The sequence below is a fragment of the Cygnus olor genome, chromosome 1 (genome assembly GCF_009769625.2).
Source record: "Cygnus olor isolate bCygOlo1 chromosome 1, bCygOlo1.pri.v2, whole genome shotgun sequence".
In the NCBI taxonomy this organism is placed as follows: Eukaryota; Metazoa; Chordata; class Aves; order Anseriformes; family Anatidae; genus Cygnus; species Cygnus olor.
Window position 1 is genome coordinate 179,428,839 of NC_049169.1, and position 15,724 is coordinate 179,444,562.

Below are 15,724 nucleotides of genomic sequence, written 5' to 3' on the forward strand. Positions count from 1 at the left end.
GAGAAGATGAGGATATACATGCCTTTTTTCCTTCCTTCATTTCTATGTTGAAGCGTGTATGTGTTCTTCATTTGCAGAACATTGAAACAAGACTAAAGATTTGTTTGCCTGAAGACTTGGGGTCTGCTCTGATGGATGGTGTAGTTCTCTGCCATTTAGTAAATCACGTTCGACCTCGTTCAGTAGCAAGTATTCATGTACCTTCACCAGCAGTAGTAAGTTGAATGTTTCTTGTTGTGTTCGTTGCTTGTTTTTCTGGGAGCAGAAAAGATGACAACTTGGGGGGGGCAGGGGGTATTAAAAAAGGAAAACAAACAAACAAAAAACCACCTAGTTTAATGCCAAATTGCCCTTCTTTCACATCTTGCATTGAGCAAGTAGAATAATGATTTTTCCAAATTACTTTTTACAAACATATTTCCGTAAGTATTGGATGAATAGTCCCTAGTGAGACAAATTCTTAAAAGTATTTGAAATTCTATAGTACCAGAAAATTTATTCTTCAGACATGGAAAATTGTGTATAGCTACACAACATTTGTGAGTACGTAAAAGCTCTATCACAGTTAAATCTGTTCCCCTTGGTGTAGGTTGAAATGCATCATCAGTTTACTTGCTGTCCAGAAAGATGTCTTCTATCACAGAACGTGAGGTTTTAGAACCTCACAAGCTGAATACAAACAAGTAGAGATCTAAATGTGTTGATGGCTTTAATAACTAAGTAAAAGCACAAGGCATACGCAGCTTACGTACTCAGATTGTATTTATATGCATTATGTTTTTAGAATGTTGGGGGAAAAAAGCAGAATTTTACACTTTGTTTTCAGGAGAAATACCACGGAAAGTGCATCAGTACAAGAATAACACAATAGATTAACTTGACTGAATGAATTTCTTGACTGATTTTGCCATGATCTATTTTTTTCTTGTTTTTACAGCCTAAACTTAGCATGGCCAAATGCAGGAGAAATGTTGAAAACTTTCTGGATGCATGTAGAAAACTGGGGATACCAGAGGTAATTTAATTAAATTTGCCATTTGAAGATGATCAAAAACGTAAAGCACGTGAATTAATTTATAGTTTAAGGATAACTTTATGAAATAGCAGGTTTCAGCAATAAAGACATATTACTTAGTTCCATTTTTTTAAAATTGTGATTTAATGCTACTTTAGTGCATTTAAGTGGTTGATGTCATAGCACTAAAGAATTGCTAATTTTGTCTTAAATTAGCAATTCAGTATTATCCCCAATACCACATTGTTTGCACTGGAAAATGACTAAGGAACATGGTAATTGGGTAATAATAATGTAATTAGGCAGAAGTTGGCTCATTTTTCCATATACACCTATAATTGCCTTTTTACATACTGCTTTTAGAAGATGGACTTCATTCTTTTTAATTACTGATTTTCCTTTTCTACCATATTAAGTACTCAATAGTATGTATTTAAAAAGGAACTAATAACGCGCTCATGTCATGTACTGAAACACTTCAGCAGCGATGTGAAGAAATCCCTTCTGTGTGTTAAGGATGAAATGTTAGTATGAGCGAGGTAGTTCAAAAGATAGTGTTTTAGATGTTGAAAATAGGGAAATTGCAGTGCATGGTGTTTTCTGCTTTTCCCTTAAGAATGGTAGTATTCATTGTGTAATCTATTCTCAAATTAATAAGGAAATTTTCTAAATCATGTAATGAATTCTGGGATTTCATTGGGAATATTTCAAAGATTCTCTTACAGTCTAGAGGTGTGTGTTAAGAAAATGTTCATTTAAAATATCTGACTCTGAAAATAAGGGAAAAGTGTTATACAAGGTCTTCTTAATCCGAAAACATGAAGACTGCATGATGTATTTTCTCTGTTATTATGTACATATGACAGTATGATTAAGACTGAATGCATTTTAGTCTGTATTTCAATAGTGCTGAAACAAAAAGACATTTTGATGTTTTCCTTCCTTCCTTGTCACCCCTTTGGGAGCCGATGGTAATGCAAAGATGTCACGTTGAGAAAGAATTCCAGTTTTATTTGTTTTATCCATATTTTAGTACTTGATGTGGAGAACAGCAGAAGTAATGGTTCATTTTTGCTATTTGTAGGAATTTTGAGGGGGGACTTTATCTTACAACTCCAATGGATGGTTCATAATATATATAACTGAGAATTCAGTGCTATTTGCTTGGCCTCTAAGCTGTAATGGTTGATTTAGTTGCTGTAATTAAATAATTCCAATATAATAAATTACCTAATATTTTTGGTAAAGTTTCACTTCAAGGAAAATCAAAAAAGATGATCAAACTCTCAGTGCTGTGGGCTTATAGACAAAGTAGCTACGGATTATTAAGCTGTCTAGTGATGCATTATAAATTATTCAGTGAGTTAGAATACAAATCATTTTTTTCTGGATGTAGCCTGTTGGGAAAGAAAAGGATGAGAGCTGTTGTTTTTAGGAGATCTTTCAGAAACAGAATAAAACAGAAAAATTTAGAAATCCTTGCAGTGCCATTTTACAGAAGGGTAAGCTAAGCCTTTACACTATTTTATTATTATTATTATTTGATTTCTATAAAGCAACTTTCTGAAAAATAGCTCTATTTTGTGTAAATAGGCATTTTTATATATTTGTTGCTCCTAAAACTTGCGTTAAAATTAATGTAGAATTTTTGAAGATTTTTTATATTTTATTGAAATATTTTTGTTGCAGAGAGGGCACAGAGCCGTAAGGAAAGGGTCAAATCTTACCAATCTGATTTATAAACTAACCATCCTTATGAATCTAAAGAAGCACTAACTTCTCTTGAGGGAAAAGCTCCTTCACTTAAGTATCAAATCAGCTGCTTGAAATTGTAAATTTATGATGGGTCTTTAAATGCTCTGAGGATATTTTTGATTAGGTGCTGGTAATGGCAAATATGTTAGCTGTATATTGTGAAAATCTGTTGTGTTGCAGAACTAGGTGGTAGATGATAAAAATGCTTATGCACGTTGGAGGGAAGGATATGAGGAATACAAAGTTGTATGACAGCTAGCTGCCGGGTGTTTTTTTTTTAAAAAACAAGACAAAACACTGCAGATGGTGTGTTTTCTCTGCTTCAGGTTGTACATTGCCTAACCTTTGGGCAATCCAGCAAAAGGAATCAGTGAATTATTTCCCTTTTTAAACAAGCATCTTACCTCCCTTTTTTTGTAATACTTGTGTTTTCTTTTAATTTGCAAGAAATAACTTGAAAATACAACTGGACTTTTTGTTTTTTAAGGATTTAAAATTGTCACAGCTCTGTTTGGTTTGTTCTTAGTTACTTATGGAATGGAGTAGAGTACATGCTATTCCATGAACTCTGCAGGTTTAGAATAACATGCTGTCAAGGACAGAAAGGACAGAAGGAAAACAAAACAGCTATGGTAATTACTGCGCTGATATGCATGGTCTCTTACTTCTGTGGTTTTCAGCATTCAATTCTTAGGTCAAAATTGCTTTCCCCAGAATGATTCTGGCAAACTTCCTGCAAGTGTAGAAAAATGCAGTATGCATCCATATCCAAGGGGGTCATGATGAGCTTCAGTGTTTGGCATCTTGACCAAAGTCACAAATATGAAATACAGGAACAAGATCATCCCTAAATGACCCCATGCGTAGGTAATTCTGGGATGACTTGTGCCAACTGATATGAGAAAGTCTCGTCTGGTAGGTAATGCCTTTCAGTACAGTGGGTGGCATGTTGAAATCACTTTATTAGTGCCCATATAATGATTCTGGTCATACGGGGAAGGGATGATTTAAGCGTCTGGCGCTCAGCCTTTAATAGGCAACTAAGTAGCAAGGCTCCTACTGCACCAGTCAGCTATGAAAAGTGAGAATAGTAGTAGGACAAGCAGCAGGTGCCCAGTTTTGCCACTACTTTATCTGTAGGGCCTTTTTTTATTCCAAGGTATCAGAGACCTTTGCAAATGATCACTTTTGGAGACAAACATTTTTTTTCTTGATGGTGGCAGATAAGCATCTGAAAGCCTGAAGATCCAAATAGATCATGCAGTGCCCCTCAGAGACACAAAGGTACAACCTTTGTTACTTTAAAAAGTACAAGATAAAACTTTACAAATAAAGCACTGCCAACTAAAAACCGTCAAATTGCCTAATCTCCTCAGTAATAGATATAGAATGACAAACTCCTAATTTTTGGCTGATACAGATTACATAGACAAGTGGCAGTAGATGTGTGGTAAGTAGGAGTGCCTGTCCCACTGCATTTTTCAGAATGACATACAGTACGTGGATGGTTTCATTCACAGGAATAGTTTGTTAACGTCACGTGAACCCAGTACTGACGCTGCCTATACTGCTTACCAAGACCACCTGTGTTGCACCTCCCTTCTCACACTTTCTGACTTAAGCTATTTTTGGCTTCATTCATCTTTGCATGGTTGTAAGCGTGGTCTCTGAAGTTTTAAATGTCCCAGTTCTAATGTAGTTTTATTCTTCTTAGTGGCACCTCATCTCGGAGTTATTAATAGTGATCAGGATGATCTGAATTACTATCACGAGTATATATGTAAAATTATAAAAATATTTACTCTCTATTTGAAAAAATGCTGCTGTATTATTAGCAACAATGTCATTAAAGAAAAATACACACTTTTCATTATGAGAAGAAATTCTCAGCTAATCATTCATATATATTTTGAAAACAGTGACATTTTTGTCTGTTGCCACATTGGAATCAGTATTCATATTAGTAGCAAAGTAGTAGACTTTTCCATTTTGACCTGCGCATCAATAATATAATTTAGCATTAGCTTTCATTCCTTATAGCTGTTATTCTTGGTAATCCATACTACAGGGAACTTTCTTACGCATTTTCAGTAATGTTAACAAACGTTTGTGTCAACATTTGTGAGCCAAAAGGCAGAAGTTACCTTTTAACAAAGGCACAAATTAATTTTATGATCTGCAGTTCACATTAGTGTAGTATCTTAACAGTGTAGGCAATTGAGATTCTTCTGGCCCTTTATGGTGCCACTTCAGGTCAAAGAAATTAAATGAAAGAGTTGCTTCTAAGAAAAGGAAGGTTAGGCTTTCCTACATATACGCACCTTATGGGTCTTCATATAGCTCGGAACAAAGATAGGCGTAAGTTCTCATGATTAATACTACAACGGTAATTTATGTTGATAAAAGATAGTGATAAAAAAATCTTTCACAGCCAGGTGTCACGGTAGGTTTACTGAGCTCTTGTGTTCAAGTATGTCAGTGATGGTACAGCAGGGTTTAGTGTGGCATGCAGTTATTCCTCAAGTAGGAATGAGAGACTTCTGCCATGTTTTTCAAGTTTTCAGTCAGCTACCTGGACTGCACATACTGAACAGAAAGGAGTGATGGTAAGAAATGGCTTTTTTGATCTAAAATCATCATATGAAGACTCAAGTTACAAAAGACTTAGTTGTGATCGTTTCTGGGACTTCAGAATCTTGCAAACAGGGTTATTACTGCATATGACCTCCTCTGAAAACTCATTCCACTATGTTGCAACTTCAGCAACACCTCAAGATGACTATGATTTGTATTAGTGTAGGAATTGTTAATGAAGTAAAACAAGCAGGGGAAAAAACAGGAGGTTTTTTGAATGCTAAAACTGGCAGAACAAAGTAAAAGAACCACCCATGCGGAGCGTCAAGTGCTTCATTTTCTACCCACGTATTAGTAGTTCAACTGGTAGTTATGTTTCTCAGCTTACTGCAAGGTATGTTTTCATTGCTGCTTATGCTCGTTTTCTGATCGATTCACATAAGCAGTTACTTTTCCATAGTTTCATCATGAGACATCCATGAAGTTACAGTAAGTTTTATCAGGTATGACTCCTTTCTCCACCTTTTCATTCTGTGCTTGGTAATGTACACTGTTTGCCCTACAGTACGGACTTAAAGTGATTACAGAATTTAAATCCTCATTCTGAGGTTCCTTTCGTTTGTTTTTTGAGTACAGTACATATGCACTATAGACTTCATTCTTTCACCCAGTTCTGCAAACTTATCCTTGACCTTTTATTTTTTTAGGGTCAAAATCATAGAGGGTTGGTTTTGAAATGTGCTTATCTCTTTTCACAGTCACTGCAGGGGCATGCTGAATGAGGGTGGGTTGTGCACACAAACAGCTGGTTATGCTTTTGTTGTTCCACACGTCTTACTATTTTTATTCTACGTGAATGATTTTGGTAGCTGTATGATGTAATCATATAGCATCTTGGGCTTGACAAGTCAGTTCGTAAATGTAATGACTAAGTAATATGGTTTTCTTTTTTACTTCTTATAATTTTAGTTTCTTATAAATGAGAAGGGTTGTGTTTGAGGTGGGTGGGTGGTTGCTCATTTGTTTGTCTTCGGGGGTTGCACTGAAGTAAATGTCATGTACTATTTCACTACTTCATGATGTCACATTTTAGTTTGGTATTTTCATTTCACAGCATCGGTAAAAATTATAGTAACTTCTAGAGTTGCGTTACAGAAGTTTAAAATGCATCAATATAAACATTTTAGTTAAGGTGAGAAAGTAACATCAAATTATCAATTGTTGCAGAACATACAAAACTAAGCAAATTTCTTAGGCTTCCTTAGATGTCAATGAATTTCACTGAAGCACAGCATGGCAATTCTCATAGGAAGTTTCTTCAGCATGTGTTGACTATTTTTGTATGCTTTGGCATCTCTTGTACACTGCTTATTGTGTTAGTTTCTGGTTAGCAAGTTCTTTGGTCTTTTTTTTAGGAAAAAAAAGGTAGATAAAATCAACCTGTCACTAGCTCTCATTCTCCAACTCTGAAATTAATTCTTTCTTCATTTTAATACAATGGGGACTGTTTTCAGAAAAGGTTTTGTTCTCATTTTTTTCCTTACAAAAATTCCAAAAAAAGCCTTGTTTGAAAGTTTCTGAAATTTTTTACAAAAATTTGAGTTTGAAGTTTCTTACATATTTCTTCTGGGATATATTTGTGGCAAATATGAAGTGAGTCTTGTATGTCATTTTAAAATGAATGCAGCACTTACGGGGTTTATTATTGTCTTTGGTACAACAGTAGTGCTTAGTCAGCTAGTGTAGTCACCGAGTAGTTTGTTTGCCCTGAAATTAGTTTCTTTGTTAAGCAACTTGTGGATATAGATGTTCTTGAATGCACTGCTAGTCCCATCCCACTTTTAAACAAGATCGGCATGTTTTGTTCTGTCTGTGAGTTTTCATCCTTTAAAAAGAAAAAGCCAAATACAGTGGCCTTGGCATTTAAATCAGCACTAGAATTTTGGATTGGAAAAATCCTGCAAAATTACTGTAAAAATGCCAGTCTTGTTACTAGGAAGGTGTTTTTCCCATTCCACATATCCACTAGTCTAAGTAAGAAGATAAAATTTTTGCAGCTTTTAGCTCCTGGTTAAAGCTAGAACCAGGTATAGAAAACAACAACAAAAAGTCATTGTTATTCTGAATGACAGTTCTGATTTCCAGTTTCTCTGGCCACTTTTCAGGATAGAAAAGCCTTTAAAATATTTTAAAGGTTAACTTATTTCAAAATGGCATTGAAACTTCACAGTAACAGAAAACAGGCATTTGAATTAGAATGTCTTCCTTCGTTTATTGGGTGCACTGTAACTTCGTTGAGCAAGTGAAACTGAAAACTATGTCAGAAACAATATTCCTCTGAAACAGAATCTTTCCTAATTTGTGTAATTTTGTTTCATACATGTGGACTTTTGATAGTAAGGCCTCATTTGCAACGTGAAATGGTATAATCTTTTAGATTGCTGCATTTTAGAAGTGCAAGTTGTTGCTTGGGTCAAATATAACATTAAATATTGTGTGTGCTTATTAGTACCGTTACTGCATATATCAAGCTTCGTTTTGTATAGCCAGCATGACTTAATACATGTAGTCATTGGTACTTTCCAAAAAGAGTATACAAATCTAACCTGTTAACATTTTTTTAAAATGCTAATTATGGAATTAAGTGTATAATTTCAGTTTAGAAACTTTACTAAAATTAATGATAGCCATTGACGTTCTCAGTTTCTATCCCAGGGTATCATTTAAAGTGATATTTGAATAACAGGTTCTAGGTTATATGTTGTGTTCGAGAATTTTACATACTTCTAATAGCTCATTTAAGTACTTTTTCCTGAGATTTCATATTGCTGCTGCTTATACTTTTAACAGCTTTCTAACCCACTGTTTGCTATTGTATAAATTAGATTTTACAGTTGGTACAATTTAAGCATTTAAAGTGCAGAGGGATAAAGGTGTGCAGATCCCATTGGAATAAGTGGATCACATGCACCTTCTCACCCCTGTGAATCTGGACATAATTTGGAAGGTTTTGAAGGGCTGAGCTCTTCTAACTTAACATTTTAAGCTCTTCTAACTTAACAGTTCTATGATAGCTTCAGTATTTAGGGGAAATCAAAGAAAGCTGGGGTGCCTAGTGATGAAGGCAATACTAGGACAAAACTATTCCTACATGTTTATGCTAGAATATTGTGATAATTTATCAATATCCTTATATTTTTGTATTTTTAATTTTATGCACTGTTTTTTTCTGTTCTAATGGCTGCCCTTCGGGATAGGCTGACCTCTGCTCTCCGTATGACATCCTGCAGTCGGATATTCGTCACATTCGAAAGACTGTTGACACTCTGCTCGCCCTCGGGGAGAAAACCCCACAATCAACTTCTACCTTTCGCTCCTGGGATCTAATAGGCTTTTGTCTTTTCCACATACTTTTTATAGTCTTGATGTTTATAACTTATCACTGGAATGTGCTAACAGCATAACCTGTTCGCATGTGCACACAAACTTTCTGCTTTGTCTCTGACAAATTACAGGTACTTAATTTCCTTCCTTTGTCTTACACACTTCTCCCTTTCCCCTCACTTCCCTCCGCTGTAATATCTTTATTAATCTCTTGAAATAGGGGAGAGAGAGAGTAGCATCTTGAACTGATCTGAAAGCAAATCCAATCTCTTCTCCCAAACTCCAGCTCTAGTTTAAGAACTTATGTACCTCTTTATAGTTTGTGTATGTTGCCTGGACTACACACTGAATGTGTTAAAGCAGTGAAGCTACTCTTATCCCACTTCTGGGTGTAGGCTAGATGCGTATCACAGGCTAAACAGCAGAAATGAACCTTTCTGTGAAAAGGCAACAATGCCTTTGTGAAAGGCATTCAGAAGAATTTTTGAAAACCCAAGAAGGCTACAGATACTGAAGTAACTGAGGTGGCAGTTCCACAGCTGATAGTATTTTCTGAGTTGCTGCCAGTTATCTCAACATGTGTTGTGTTGAGAGCACTCAGCAGTAATTTGAAAGATAATAGTTCTCTATTCCAAATCCTTTAGTTTAACAAGAGTACTGTATTTTTAAAGATGATTGATCATCTCTACTGTTCTGATTAAATTCCATACTGGAGTAGTTATATTTTCCTACTTACATGTTGTTTTCCTCCAGATTCCATGGAATAATCTTCTATCTCACAAAGCAGTGTTTATCTGCTTTAAAGCACTTGAAGATGACTGTAAATTAATACTGGGTATAAGGAACACCCTAATATGCAAGGGACTTCAGAATATTTTTGGATGAAGATCCCGAAAGACAGTGTGATGCAATGAGACAGTTTGAGGATAAGCTGTTAGATTTCTGTATCTGCCATTCTTATGTGTGACATCAAGCAAGTCATGTCACTATCTTGTCTCTGTTTCATCACCTGTGACAACGCGGGTAATGTTTGTTTGTGTAACAAATACAGTAAAGAAAATGTAGCAAGGAAAATGGATTGTCTAGGAAGATTTTAGATTTTTTGTCATAATGAGGTATTAAAAAAATAGGTTAGACAAACACTAGTCAGGAAGCCTTTTGGCATGTTTGAACTCTGCCTATGGTTAGAGCACTGGACTGAATGACCTCCACTTCCCTTCCAGTTCTGCTTTCTGTTAATTTACTTGTAAAACTTGAAAGGGGGAAATTTGGTTTTACTCTGTATCAACATAAAACACACAAATGGAAAGCAATTATAGGCATGTTGAGACTTGAAAACTATAAAACCTCAAGTATAGACCCACCCATATTTCCTATTGCTAGGTGCTATTGTTGACACTCTTAGTTCAGTGTCAAGCTGGCTAACCAAAGCATCTCAGTCTTGTGGCTGTGAAATAAATATCTTAATCTCTCACTGGCTGTTTTATGCAAAAATTGCCAACTGACTTTTAAAAGAAAATTAGCATAAGAACTTGTACATTACTGATTATTCTGGTAATATGGTTATGATTTAGTGATCTATAAATATGATTTATGATCTATAAATATCCCCATTCCATAGATACTTGTAAAAAAAAAAAAAAAGTAAAAAGCTTCTAAATGAAGTTGTATTCCCAGTTTTCATGGCATAGGTATATATTTTTGTGTGTGTGCATGAGTGCATCTGTATAAAGGATGAAATGTATAATTACATAGGTATTTTAAGATGAAAAAATTACTTTCAGACAACAGATAGAACTGATTTTCTAAAGGTGTTAGTGGCTACCAGCTTCCAGTGCATATGTATAACAATTCTGTTGTAAAGACTCTTCTGTGACTTTGGTGTGAGTTCAGTGAATGCTTCTAGGTTTCTAATCCCTGCTGGAAGGACCTTTCCTAGTTGTTTGGGTGCACAGCTATCGACTTGTGCTCTCATCCTGCACAGGTCTGTCTTCTAACTGTGCACCTAGTTTCAGTGATTCCAGTAGCAGACACTTAGTCAGAGTCTGAGCTTAATGTTTAAGATCCCACTTTCAGAGGGTCTTGGTCTTGATTTTGGTTGTCTTGTTTTTAAAATGTTGTTTTTCAAATGAAACTGAAAGTGGCATAAAGCTTGAATCACTTTAGAATCTATTAATCTATGATTATTTATAATCCAGTGTATGTATTTGAGACAAAAGTGATGTGTTTTGTAGGGCTGGGATTTTACTGGTAGCCAGGTCTCCTGTTAATGCTTTGTGTTGTGTAAGTACCAATCCACATGTGTAAATATTTCTTAACGTCTTTTGAAATTAGCAAATCAAGTGGCAAAAGTTATTGCTACCATCCTGTAGTTCATATTTGTGTCATTGTCTGATATTAAGTGTGATTATTCACAGTATCCCATAGCTTTGGGAGGGAGGTAAGAAAAGTAATAGGTCAGTCTTGCAGAAGTGTGCCAGTGAAAGCCCACTGCACATATCCCCATGACAGTGATGCACGTTTCTCACAGTGGTCCAAAGTTCTAACTTTACATATGCTTACAATGCAAACAGTTTTCTTTTATGACATAGAGTACATTTTCTCAATATTCTCAACCTTAACAATATACAGCAAGTAAAGTGCATCTTTACAAGAACTTTTTTGGAGTTATGGAGTTGAAGCCATCGTGAACCAGGCTGTGGAAGGTGACCATACTTGCTTCATGATACACACAGCCTTGCTTACTGTCCATGAAGCTCACCCATTTTTTGTATTTTCTGTATTTTTTTCTGGTCATTATTGATAACACTTCCAAATATACATAAGTCTTACAGGGAAAGAGATATTAGAATACACACATTTCTGTAAGTGTAGTATAGTAATGTTTCTCAAAATATATTTAAAACAGTACAGATGTGAAAACTACCTGGTTTCTCCTCCTACAAGCCAGTAATTAATTCTCCCACTGAATGGGGAGGTAGAGACTAGAACAGGTATGTAGCTAATTAATCTACTCATATGGGTTCTTTAGTAAATTCAGAGTCCTATTTCTGTGCTTCTGTTCCTGCTGTGTTAATACATAAGAAACCACCAGTTCTGTTGGCTGGTGGTTCTTCACCTCTTAGGAGATCCCAATATTGAGACGCTATTGTAGAGTTGGTACTTACCACTTACAATCAGTCACTTGATTAAGTTGATGATTTGGGGTTTTAAAACCATCTATATTGTTCACTGTCACGTTCATTCATTGATAATATGAATTACATTTGCTCCCCCATGTGTTTCCCCATTCATTCTTTTTCCCACTGCAGTGACAGGGTGGTCATCAAAAATTTTCAAACGGATTTCCTCATATTGTCATACATTGGTCTGCTCAGATGTGTCCTTTGCCCATTATATTGATTGCTTTTGGATCCTGTGGAGGTAATCGCATCCGTACTGCAATAAAGTAATAAATACAAATTGTAATGGATTAATTTAATATGCATGCAGGTAAAACGTGCTTGCACTGGATTACAGCTGATATTTGGATGTGAGGATTTGGCTTTATTTTTCCTTGAGCCAAAAAACAGATAAATATGTTCAAGTGCAGTATAGTAGCTGTTCAAATGCCTCTTTCTTCGAGTACATATTAACAAGCTTTTACAGCTGCAAGCAGTTTATGGATCCCATTGCATTCCTAATATGCTTACTGAAATGCTATAGTTACCGTGAACGGGATCATATTAGACCTGAGTAAATACAGATTCAGTCCAGTCTTCTACTCCATAGACACAAATAAGTTTTCTACTTATTGCCACTATGTTGTTTTTCACAAAAAAAGAGCTGCTATTGGCGTTTTACTCGTGTTACTACGAGAAATGAGAGCACTCGTGTATGCAGGTTTAGAAACAGTTTAGAGCAGGTTTTGTGGACCATTGCCATTTCCTTCACGTCCAGCACGCAAGCTGCATAACGCAGAAAGCAATATGAAAATACTTTCAGGTAATGACCCATTCTACGTGGATGATGCAAAACATTATCATTCCTTCATTTAGTCTCTTAGAATTTAATGTATGTGGTTATGGTATAGCTGATATTTCCCCGTAAGTATACATTTTCTCTTACTGTTTAATGTGTGTCTGTCTGTAGTAAGCTTATAGAGCTTTCCGTTCCCTCCAGTTTCAGGTTGTTGTTTTCTTAGCATGTTAGAATGAAACTGTGAGGCATTTTGGCAAAATACATGGTCTACCTTAAAACTGTATGGCTCAAGGCCAGAATCTGTAAACGAGTACAAAGCCATCATCTGCAAATGCAGTTTTGTAAATATTTGTAATTTATTGCATGTTCAGAAGATGCACATATTTAGATCTCTCACTAGCTATAACTCGAAATACAGAATTGCAGCTGCAGTATTGAAGTTCTGGGTTGTTGGGTTTTTGGGGTGCTTTTTAAAATCTGGTCACAAGTGTATGCTTCAACAAAACATACTAATCTTTCCTTTGGAAATTAAAAGAAAATTGATTAAATGTACCTATAGTCTGAATCACTGTGCTTTTTGATCTGGTCTTTTCTGTTGTATTTCAAATGGTAACTTCAGGGTATTTGGATATGTATGGACATTAGGAGTGATAGTTGTTACAGAAAATATATTTACAAAGATACGATTTCACATTCCCTTAGATATGTGAAAAAGTAAATGTTTGCTGTTGTTTTTTCAGCTCTTTGGAAAGAAAACTTTTGCCTTGATCTAACAAAAATTCAAGGCTTATGTTTTTGATACATTTGCTTAAACGTAAGGCCCTGATGTTTTGTTTAGTACTAGTCTGTCCATTTCAGAATATTTGGCTTCAAACATTAAAAAATGAGCATTGCATGGACTTTTCTCAACTTGTACTAAACTACACATTCCAGTATTTCATTTTTTCATAATATTTTATTTTTCCCTTTTGATCTGAAATCTCATATTCCTCAAATAAGAGGAAGAAACAGAATGGCTCTTGCCAATTTTGTAGAATTTCATTTCTCTGTTTTGCTAACAGACGTAGTTGGGTGCTGATGTTATCATGATGTAGTCATTTCACTACTTGCCCATGTGATATAATGGCAACAATTTCTTGATAACGAACTGCTGTATCTGAATTGTCAAGCTGTTTGCCTTAGCATAATCCAATTCAAACAGTTGCTTGACTCTGAAGGCATCTAATGGTAAAGAAAAGAGATGCTTGTGTCAAGTGTCACGTATCCTTGTGGGACTGGTGTCCTTGTGTGTTGCTGTTTTAATTTTACACCACCTAAATCAGAAGTTTTGTCACAAGATTAGAAAACTGCTTTGGTGAGCGCACACACTCGTGTATGTTTGCAGGTGTGCATGTTGTGCCGTCTTTTTGTATTGCTTCGTGACTCAGCCTCCTGGCTGCAGCCTTCCTTCTCTGCTTGGGTGATTTGCTGTAGTTGTGTGTCCGTCCTGTGTTGTCCCTGTCCCACCCCTAAATCCAAAGAGGTTTGTTCTTTTGCTTCGTAGGAGTTTGAAAATGTCTCTATTCAAAATGGATATGTGCCTGTAGAAAGTGGTTTGCCTGCAATAAATAATTAAGCTTCTCTGTGTTTCTAGGAAAAAAATGCACTAAAAATTTAGGTCTTGGTTTTAGAGTAGACAAAGAAGAGATTGGACTGATTGATTGGACTGACAACCCTTCCCTCTGTGATTGTTTCTGAAGATCTGTAGACTGAGGATTAGCAGCTGATTCTTCTGTTGTTCTGGGCTTTGTTCAGTGATGGTTTCAAAAGGGGTATTATTTTTAGAGAGGTGATTCATGCTCTGTATTGAAGAGTTATGGGTTTGATGCTACTATGGAATGGACAGAAATCTTTACAAAGGTAGGGAGAAATGGGTGAAGAGTCATCTAAAAACCTTGGAGACGTGAGTGAGTTCTTCTCTTGGTCATGTGAATTATCTCAAAATTTGGCATTTCGAGATAAGTTCTGAAGTCTTGGTGGCTTTCACCTTCACAGCTCTAATGTCAGTGGCTTCCACTGGTTTAAGGCGGCAGTTGTGGTGGGCAAGAGCAGAGCATAGGAAATGAATGGACTGCACTGCAGGGACAGGGGCTGAGCACAAGGTCTGAGACAGCTGGGATTGTGACCCAGCATAACTGTTATGCAGAAGGCTGAGTTGGTTATTCGTGTGCTCTGGATGCTGTCCTTAGCAGGAGTTGATTTTTTTTTATTCTGAGAAGAGTTAAATATATTACTCTAAACCTTGGTTTAGAGTTTGCCTCATAAATATACAAGGCAGAGTTGGTGAGAGCTGTTTGCAGAGCTTTTGAAGGTAGTGGGTAGGGCTTGGACAAGAGAATTGATTCATGACACTTTAAGATGTAGTTCCTTGTAGTAGCTGGTATAGGTCTCCTTGGCAGGTTTGGAAAGTTCATCATAGCTACAAATTTAATGGCAGAATGATAAAATATTAACTGAACTCCACCTTCTCCTCAATAAAAGGCTGTCAGTTGTACATCTTTCAAGAACTAATGAAGAATGATGTACAAGATAAAAAGTAATGTTGTGAAACTTCTGACTCCAAAAACACAGTTGTTTGTAGACCTCTTTAAATAGCTTCCCGTATCTGAGTATGTCTTGTAAATATGGCAGGGAGAGGGAGGTGGTTTTAGAGAAATGGGATTTCTGTAGTGTATTTAAAAGAGCTAGGTAATGCATTCTCTGTAAAAGGTGAAAAGTTTATGCTGGGTAGTTGTTTTGTTGGTTTTTTTATATGAAATGAGGCACGAACTCCTTCTTATGCTTTTAGTTAAAATGTGCTTATAAATAATTGCAAGACAAAAAGTCTGTTTTGGCAAGAAAGAATGACAGACAAGAGAATAGTTCTTAGAACGCGGTAAGGTGCCACAAAAATGGCAAGTTTAGATTTTTTTTTTTTAAGGAAACATCCTTAACTGTGTTTGTGCAGCAAATTTGGCTTCAGTAGAAAAAAACAAACACAATATTCTCAAACATAAA

At 35.9% G+C, this 15,724-nt stretch overlaps 1 protein-coding gene across 9 annotated transcripts in view; it reads left to right on the forward strand.

Moving 5' to 3' along the window:
- Positions 1–15,724, forward strand: part of LRCH1 (leucine rich repeats and calponin homology domain containing 1) — a 123,667-nt gene that overhangs the window by 101,967 nt on the left and 5,976 nt on the right. For 5 of the 9 annotated variants that reach the window (XR_005815481.1, XR_005815492.1, XR_005815479.1 and 2 more), the window contains 3 exons: positions 78–215; positions 938–1,015; positions 8,602–8,859. Coding sequence is in view for 4 of the 9 variants with exons in the window: in XM_040541986.1 (XP_040397920.1) it covers positions 78–215; positions 938–1,015 (216 nt within the window). In the remaining 5 variants the exon portion in view is untranslated. The remainder of the gene's footprint in view (positions 1–77; positions 216–937; positions 1,016–8,601; positions 8,860–15,724) is intronic. The other 4 variants (XM_040541986.1, XM_040541995.1, XM_040542006.1 and 1 more) reach the window with 1 other exon arrangement.